We start from the raw sequence: 9,318 nt of genomic DNA, 5'->3' as shown, positions 1-9,318 counted from the left end.
TCGGTCGGTCGGTCGGTCGGATCGAAAAAAAAACTAAAAAGAGATCATAACCATTCTCGGATTCGGAGGCCTGGTACCCCAGCATCATAGCTGTGGAGCCAGGAAAACAACAAGACGTGAACCCAAAATCAATAACGCGGAAAAGTTGGTGGATGTTGTTGCAAAATTAAGACAGCGTGGGAAAAAAGATCAACCCCCGAAACTCTTACGCGACATAAAAAATGGCTTAAAAACGACGCTAAACGGAGAAAAAAAGGGTATGGCCAAAGAGTGTTTCTAAAAAAAAGGCATCTGTCGATCAGGTTGCTTTAGAACGATGTAAACAGCACAGAAATCCAGCCAAATGTCCTTTATTTGATTGTATAAACGAAATGACGAGTGACAAGCGATGACAAGCTTATTTCTCAGGCTTTGTATCTTGTTGAAAACAAAAAAAAAATTCGAGAATTCTCCCAACCCCACAAGTATTTAGATCAGGTTATGCAAACTCGGAAAAAGTCTTGTAATGATGTCATAAAATAACGTCCTCCGGGAAAGCGGAAAGCGTGGAATCACAACCACGTTTATGATACTGTCATGCTAACACAGCTATTGACCAATGAAAGCACGTGCACTGTCTGAGTTATTTTATAATGTAATATGTGGAAGAGAAGAATATGAACCAAAAACAACAAAATACAGTCACCGTGTAGAACCATCATTGTCGCTTTTGCGATCCGAAACTTCCTAAGTTCTTATTCAAAAACTCGTTCAGAAATAGCTTGGTCACTCTGAGAAAGTTCCTTTTGTTAAGTGTACAGAGAAACGTTGCATTACTGTTACATTTTTAAAGGCCCCAGAGGGGTTTCCGTTAAAACAATGTCGATCGCTGCTTTTGCTGGTATGGACGTGTTACTGTCTTAGTAAACAGCACTGTCTACTTAAATAATTACAAGGTCAAAAAGTCCCTTCGGAGGCACGTTACTGCACCAAAATATATCCCATAGCTTTCATATCATTGTCACCGTTGTCACCTCCGAGCCGGGCATTGTTTCCACACGAACTGGTGCTGTCGTAAAGACCTCCAGTGCCAAAGCCGAGTCTTGAGTCACAAGTATCGCACTTGGCCTCGTTGTTACGAACAACGCCAATTCTGGCTTTGGACTGGCTGGTGTCGCTACACAGAACATTAAAACCCTCCATTAGACAACCTGTTTGTATGGAAGCCGGTGGCCCAATTAGCTTTTTCCATTCAGCCACGCCAAGTGGTACGTTGCGATATTGCCCATCGGCAATCAGCGAATAGAGAGAATCAGCCCGTTTGTTAATGACTACGAAATTTGGGTATTGTGCGGCAGAGATCTTCATACTGAGACAGATCTTGTTGAAGGATGTGTTCCAGTAAGTTGGTAACTTTGTTTCTTGTGTGTCGAACCCAGTCTGTCCTCCAGGAAGGTTGTAAGATTTCTTGTTGCTCCAAAATGGCGAATTGTAGAGGAAAGTTTGCTGTTAAAAAAAAAGAAGGGAACCTCTACAAAAAAGGAACAGACATTCAAATTACGTTTTCGTAATTATGGACGGTTAAAGTGGCGTTTGACTCGTTTCGAGTACAAATAGCTCTGGAGGCATTATTTAATTTGGGGCTTGGCATAATTAAGCAACGCACCAATTCCAGGAAGGAATTCTCCATTTGGAATCAGAATGGACAATAGCAATAAAAACAACAACGACAACAACAACAACAATATCAATAGTAAACAAAAAAGAACGACCATACATTAAAAGTGAATGTCTAGTAGATTGAAATACCAGTACCTCATCGATAAGCCTAGGCACTTGTTGAATGTGGTTAGCTTTCCAAGTTATTGTTAACACTTCAAATACTAAAAAAGCCAAAGTTTCGATTATCGTAACAGTGTTGTGTACCGGAATTCACCTCAATTGTATGTCTTGTCCGACAAAATACTGGACTCCTGAAATCTCTATAATTTTTGTTCTCAGAAGGCCTTGATTCTATTCTCATATACTTATTACGTCTTAAATAGACATGCGCACCTTGAGTTTTACTGTAGGTTAGGGCAGAGGTCGCGCGTTCTGACCACTGGTAGTACGTGGTTCAGCTTCCGAGGTGCATTTTTAAAGAGTCAAATGGTCTGCCTCTCTAAAAAGCTGTTGTTTTGTTCTGCCCGTTTCATTGGCCCTAAAAAGCCCTTATTGGGTGTGGTCAATTAAGTATGTATGCACTGTATCGCAACAGGTAACTAATTCATATTCAGTGTAGTGTTTAGCTCCGACTCACTTCAAAAATGAAACCGTTGATTGGATTTAACTTTAATGTAGATAATCGCTAGTTGTTGTCCTTCAGTGAATAACATCTCACATACCCACGGCCAGCTCTCGTTCTGGCCTTGTAGCTCAGTCGGTAGAGCAGCGGTGATCTAATCCGAAGGTCGTGGGTTCAAATCCCACCCTGGTCAGAGTTTTTCTCTGTCCTTGTGTGGGCCCAATTCCAATACTAGGGTTGATCCCTGATGGAATAATTGGGTAGAAAAACTTCACAGTAGTGTTAGGCCTCATTCGAACTTGCAGTCTTTAATGTAGAGTTTCTACGATTTTGGCTTGCGCAGAGACAGCCAAAAATGCGTCAGAGTTCGCACGCTGGTATGCTTGTAAAAGGTGAAAATGAAATGATCAGTGATCCGTGGAGCAAAGGCCGGTTGGAGTTAGTCACCAAATAATACCTTGTTTCCATCAATCTTCATCACCGGTGTCCATCCTCCAGCTCCACATCCGAAATCTCCCATGTGACACAAGACGGACGTTAGCCCCGAGTCCAATTGAAGTGTGGCAAGCACGCTTGTGTTAAAACTGTAAATTGGACACTTTAGGAATTAACGATGCATGTAATAATCGCGTTTTGAAGGGTTGAACGCTCAAAAATACGAACTAAGCAAGGTACAGAAAAGCAAAAGTAAATAAATATTAATACACAATTTGGGAAGAGCACGAGGTAGTTTTTTGGAAGTGTCGATCGAGTCGAGAATTAAAAAAACTGCCATCAGCAACAAAATTTGCGATAATACAACAACCTTAATTTCGTAGCGCGAATATAAAAAAGTGACGATCAGCGAAAAACATTTTGGGAGATTTTTGGTATTGTACTTTTGGCTCCACAAATGAATCGCAAAATCGAAAGTGGCATCAATTCTAGCGGCCGCCTTTGATCAAATTACCTTGCGCGTTTAAGCTTAAAACAGCAAAATACCACAAAACGGGACAGGACATTACAAAATAAATCAACGTGTGAACATGTGAGCCAAAGGGCCTCTGCTGGCGCGACATGTGGGTGACCCCGCAAAAAGTCTTAATGACCCCCCACTTGAAAAAATTGACTGGAACGCTGCAGTTCAAGTTCAATACCACCCAACTCAGTGCCTTCCGAGCTTGTTTAATACGTACCACAGGCAGCCCAGGTATACGCTCATGGAACGTCTAGTTTGTTATAATGTTCTCGATCGCGTTTAAAACTATCATCTATGCCTGAATGCTCTTTTTGTACCATAATGGGTATTTTACTTGTCGTTTGCATCTATAGTCGGCCATTTTTGTCCTGATTTAAAGGCGTTTGGTAGTGCAAGAGTCGTCGCTATAGTAACGTAATATAGGGAATAGCCCTTATGCGTGATGACGTCTGACTTGCTAATTTCACCACCAAGCCTCGAATTCGAAAATCAAACCTATGAATTTTAGTATGAGCTAAATCCCAAAGGAGCAAACTTGTAAAGAAAAACCACGTGCAAACAGTATTGCATGTCCAGATGATGAGAATAATTTTGTGCGAACGAGGCTTGGTGGTGAATTTTGAGCAAATTTCAAAATCATTCATAAGGCCTATTTGGAAGAATCTAGTATGAAACCGCACTGCTCTCGTCCAAATTAAGTAGCGAGATTTTTCTTTGGTGTTTTAGAAAAAAATGCAATTTTCTCACTTGTTCTGCTTGTTAGCTTCGAACAGGGCTTTGCATGACACAGCTGAAAGAGAAACAAAAACGATTGACTGCTAAGCAAAGCTTTTCGCCAGAGAAATTATTCTGTTGTCGGCTTTCAACAGCCATTTATTTGTCAAAATGACAGAAGAAAAAAAAAACTAATGGAAATAGAAATCAAAAAGATTTTCTACTTGATCAATACTCTCAGCACAAAACATAGGCCTTATTCATAAATGGCGATCACATTTATAATTCTTTTGTCCACGTGCAAATTAGCCTCCCAAGCCTCGTTTTAGAGCAACAATTCTTTTCAATTCCCTGTATGGTATCGAGACTTGGTAGGCTAATTGGCACTTCGACAAAAGAATTATAAATTGACCGCCATTTATGAATAAGGTCTATATGCCATTTAGATCACAGATAAGAGCGCAAACTGTTTGGTAACCTCCAGCAGTGACCTCGATATAAGCGACATGTGAAATACGTACTTACCTATTTCGCAGTAATATCCCGTGAAGCCGATCTTACAGTCGCAGCGGAAAATTTTATTTTTGACTTTTGGTACACATGTGCCTCCGTTTTGGCAAGGTGAAAAAGCACACTGGGTCTGAAATACGAAAAAATCTTTTAACTTCGACATAATGACCGAGTTTCGGTTATTGTTTTTACTTGGGTTAAATTGGTGATACTCATTTTACCTGTAGGTTGATACGCATTTAGATGTATTGAAGAAACTTTTTTTGGAGCCTAAATTAAGCTTAGAGAAAAATTAGGGTCAGGTTAGGATTGATTTTGGTGATTACATATGGATATCAATTGACTTATTATAGAAAAGTAAATAATGAAAAGAACTGTGATGGGTTAGCATGTTCGTCTTGGTAGTGAAGTGGTAAAGACACAGGACTATAGACCTTGGAAGGTCCGAGCTCGAGTACCGGTAAAAGCACAGAAGAGTACTTTGTTCCCTTACTATGTTGTAACTATTCTCGTCACCAGAGCCTCGGATCGACCCAAGGCTCTGGGAAACTCTATGTAGGAGAACATGCGCCGTAGGGTTCTTATAGCCAAAAATTGGCTATTTGAACCTTACGGCGCCCGCTCACTCTTCGAACTAACATGAATGCACCAATTCGAGAAGCTTTTGATTGTTCTTCACGAAAACCAATGAGAAGACACTTTGTTTCATGGTTCCCCAGAGCTCTTCTCTTGACTGAGGGAGAGAAGAGTTCTGGGGTCGAGGTTGTGTTGTAATTGCTGTAATGTTCATCCTGAAAGGGTAAATGTATGAATGCAGAAACCGGCGACAAGATGACACGAAACAATAACATTTGTTGAGATACGTAAGACAGCGCGTGTGGAAAGGTATAGACTTTTTTAATCCTTTTTTTTTTTTTTTTTCTTTTGGGGGGGGGGGGGGGGGTTGATAGCTCCTTTAAAATAGGAGAGCGCATATTCAACATATGTAAAATGAAGACCAACTTAACCTGGGTAAAAACGGATTCAACCTGAGACCGGATTTGACCGACAACATATGCACATCAATCCTTTTACTGGTTGACATCGGCATATGGAGAAATATGCGAGTATTGCTATACCTAGTGAATGTGTGTAAATTTGATAGCAGTCACGTGGTAACGAGTGGTCAGCGTATGAATAGACCTCTTTAGCTTGTACGTTTTGTTTTCCCATTTCAGATCACGTGATGTTCCAAAGGGAATTTTTCTTTTGTTTTTTCATAAGTTATGCATACATATGCACGCGCATAAGACGACATTTGAAAGAAACTGTTCCCTAGGGTAACATCACGTGGTCTGAAATGGGAAAACAAAACGTACAAGCTAAAGAGGTCCATTAGAGGGCATCAATCTGCTTTATAGATTCCTGACGTGTTCTTTACGTTCTGCTGGCTAATTTTTGCAGTATTTGTGTTGTTTTTTACAACTGGTGTTTCAACGAAACGATTGTTTTCTTATGAGAACAAATCTCTATGTAAAGGCTCAGAAAACCATATATTAAGGCGTTATTTTAAATGAATTATATATGCAACTTTTAAATTGAAGATAGGACAATTGTCCGAGCTTCTAGGCTCTATTATTCCATTCTGAACACTTTTCCCGTTGTTAAGTTACAGGACAATCAAATGCTTCGGCTAACCGGTTGGAAGAGGAATTCGATGAAATTCTTAAATATAGGTATCTGCTCATAACAATGGAAAGGAGCTGTGAACACTGTGTTTATTATACAAATCTCACCTTAGCGGAGAAGTGGTGCGAAGTTGCGTTGGCCCTAAATTCGTCGGGGTCTCTGTGTCGATCAGAAGACAGCAACTCGCACCAGAGCTTGCCATCAGCTCCTCTTGATGCAGCCAGGTTGAAGGACAGGCAAGAGGGATGATTCAGACATTCAAAAGTGCAGTCAAAGTCATCGGCAACCGTGTGTGTACCAACTCTTGACACATTCAGATAATGCGAGTCTTCTTTTACGAACACATCTTGTCGCACATCGGGGTGATACCATGTGTTTAATCCTGTACCACGTGACAGTGTGCATATTTTAGAATTTATTCTGGGGGCGACATTCATATCATATGCATTAACCTTGAGGGTGCTTAACATTGCGCCAAAAATCCCGGAAATTTTGGTTAAATGCCAAATGGAACAGTTACTTTCCGGAGAGTTCGTTTGGAAAATGTGGAGTACCTCCAGAGGTACTTCGAACGGAATTTCGGAAATTCCGGTATCATTTTACCAATTCTTGCGTTTCCAGGCCCTTTTTCGTGCGAAATTGAGTGTTGAGCGAAGGTAAGCCCAGGAAAAAGAGGTTTGAAAACGGAACATTTCAATGGAAGTGTAATTTCACCCGGTGTTGGTCGGTATTTTCGTCAAGTCGTTGGACATTTTTTAAAAAATAAGTTAAAAACGCACCTTTTTCATTTAGCATTTTTATCATAATCTGAAGCGCGATAGATCTTTCTCGCCACTATTTTAATTTTCATTATGTATTGCATCCTGTTTTTCATTTTTAATGTGTGCTTTTATTAACTTTTTATAACATGTTACGTTATAAGTGTAACTTTACCTTTTCACTTATTTCATTCTGTGAAGCGCATTTAAAGATTACTTTAGTATGGAATTTGTGCTATATAAAGTTATTATTATTATTATTATTATTATTATTATTATTATTATTATTATTATTATTATTATTATTATTATTATTATAAGTAGTTTTTTTGAAACACATTTCAGAATAAAAACTAGCGATAAAAAACGACGTTTCGATCTCTCTGAGATCATTTTCAAGTAGTAAAAGAAGCGAATAAAATCTGCACATATAAGTACAAAGCCGTAAGATTGGACACCATATCAAACCGAAAGAAAAGAAGCCGCCTATCATAAACCAGCAACGCGTTGTTTACCATTACAAGTGTGGTTTGTGCGATGCAAACTATGTCGGGTATACGTGCCGACACCTCTATCAGCGCGTCGAGGAACACATGAAAGGATCGTCTTCAATCGGGAATCACATTAAAGAGCAACATGGAACAGTCCCGAGTGACATATATCGTGATTTTAAGATCTTGAGAAAGTGCGAAAGTAAATTCGATTGCCTCATCTACGAAATGCTTTTTATAAAGGAGCTTAAACCAACTTTGAACAAACAGTCAGATTCAATCCGTGCGAAGTTATTTATATAGTTCTTTATAGCGTTTTGGTATCTTAACACTTACGCTTTAGCGTTTTAACCAACAGTCATGTAGATTTAATCCGTGCAAGTTATTTATATAGTATTTTAATATTTTAACACTTACATTTTAGCGCTTGTATTTACATATTTTATCTTTGGACATTCTCACGTCTTAATTTGTACTTATATATGCAGATTTTATTCGCTTCTTTTACTACTTGAAAATGATCTCAGAGAGATCGAAACGTCGTTTTTTATCGCTAGTTTTTATTCTGAAATTATTATTATTATTATTATTATTATTATTATTATTACTGGAATATCGCGTACGCAACGGTTACTCCAAGCCGAATTTTCCAACAGATGGTAAGCACCCCTAATCTCTTCGCGAAATATATATATTCTATTAAATACTTAGGGAAAGTCCGCTCCTGAATTTGATCTCGCTGTTAGTTCATCACTGTCAGTGTGTGAGAGGAATAATGTGATTTACCATTCTTATAGCACATTTTTCTGTGTAAATATACGTATTTATGCACGTTTTTTTAACCCTCATGTATTAGAACAGATGGCGACCTACTTCGTGTATGGTTATTTTTGTGGGTTCTATTCTTCTGTTGGGAGATAAAGATCTAAAAATATTATTTTCCTTTTTTGCGTTAATTTCGTGATTACTGGAAGCCGGTCGACGTAAAAACCCATTGTTTTCGGGCGAGAACGGCGAGGAAATGCTCCAAAGTGTAACAAGCCTTTGTCATTTTGTTCATTAATATTAAACCTATTGGCTCGCCAGGTGTTCTCCTAGCAGTCGTTGCTTTCTGGTTGAGGTCAGTTAATCGAACAAGTCTACTGTTCTTCGTTACTATCTGATAAGACTGCAGATCATCTAACCCTTTGCAGCGGTCATGTCAAATCCAGCATTTTATCCAGTTATTTCTCCTGGCAGTAACTCCTAAGTTTCCAGGTTCTATGCGGTTGTCTGATGCTATACTTACCGAGACTCGCGTGGCGGTCTAAGAATTTCAATCTTAATCACACGTTCACAATTTTCGAAAGTTTTCTCTGTTACGAGAAATAGAAGGAAGGCATTTCAGCTTGATTACGTACCCGTCGCGACCAACTCATTACGTACTGCTACGGAAATATAAGCGGAGCGGAAGCAAATCCGAATAGCCTCTTTCTAAAAAAACCTAACCGCGAAGAAGAGGTGTTATAGCGCGCAAACCGGGAATCAGTTCTCTCGAGTCACGCCAAAGTACTTCTGAGGAATTGAAAACATTAATTTGTGCTTTTTGGTCTCCTGAAATTACTTTGCTTTCGGAACAAAAATGTTGCGCGTCCCCCGTAAACAAGGAAAGAGTCAGTGTTTCGTCAACAATGTCACCGAAACATTATTCGTTCCTCGTTGTTTTTTCCCCTGTGGTTGACCAGAAATTTAAATTTAAGTCATTTCTTTAAAAACTAGACTCAACAACGTGACGTGAAGTTTTATATGTTAAAAAGAGAAAAACATTACGTTAATTCATGAAACATAAGCAAGGTAAACGAGTTAGAAAGGCATCTGTTCATATAAACAACTTTTTAAATCTTTCAGTTCTTATTCGAGGAAGCTGGTAATCATGTCCCCTTTTCTTATAATCCTTATCCGTTGTGGCGAGAGCGA

General features: G+C 39.1%; 1 protein-coding gene across 2 annotated transcripts in view; it reads right to left on the bottom strand.

Annotated features, from left to right (window-relative positions):
* Nucleotides 1–335: 335 nt before the first annotated feature.
* LOC137979492 (uncharacterized skeletal organic matrix protein 5-like) overlaps nt 336–9,318 on the bottom strand; it is an 18,970-nt gene continuing 9,987 nt past the window's right edge. Inside the window, exons 2-6 of one of the 2 annotated variants that reach the window (XM_068826749.1) lie at nt 6,221–6,495; nt 4,461–4,575; nt 3,969–4,011; nt 2,721–2,847; nt 336–1,485 (exon numbers count right to left, since the gene is read on the bottom strand). In XM_068826749.1, coding sequence (XP_068682850.1) covers nt 961–1,485; nt 2,721–2,847; nt 3,969–4,011; nt 4,461–4,575; nt 6,221–6,495 — 1,085 coding nt within the window. In that variant the 3' untranslated portion in view covers nt 336–960. The remainder of the gene's footprint in view (nt 1,486–2,720; nt 2,848–3,968; nt 4,012–4,460; nt 4,576–6,220; nt 6,496–9,318) is intronic. The other variant, XM_068826750.1, reaches the window with a different exon arrangement.

The sequence above is a fragment of the Montipora foliosa genome, chromosome 12 (genome assembly GCF_036669935.1).
Source record: "Montipora foliosa isolate CH-2021 chromosome 12, ASM3666993v2, whole genome shotgun sequence".
Taxonomy (NCBI): domain Eukaryota; kingdom Metazoa; phylum Cnidaria; class Anthozoa; order Scleractinia; family Acroporidae; genus Montipora; species Montipora foliosa.
This window is presented reverse-complemented; position numbering and strand designations above follow the sequence as displayed.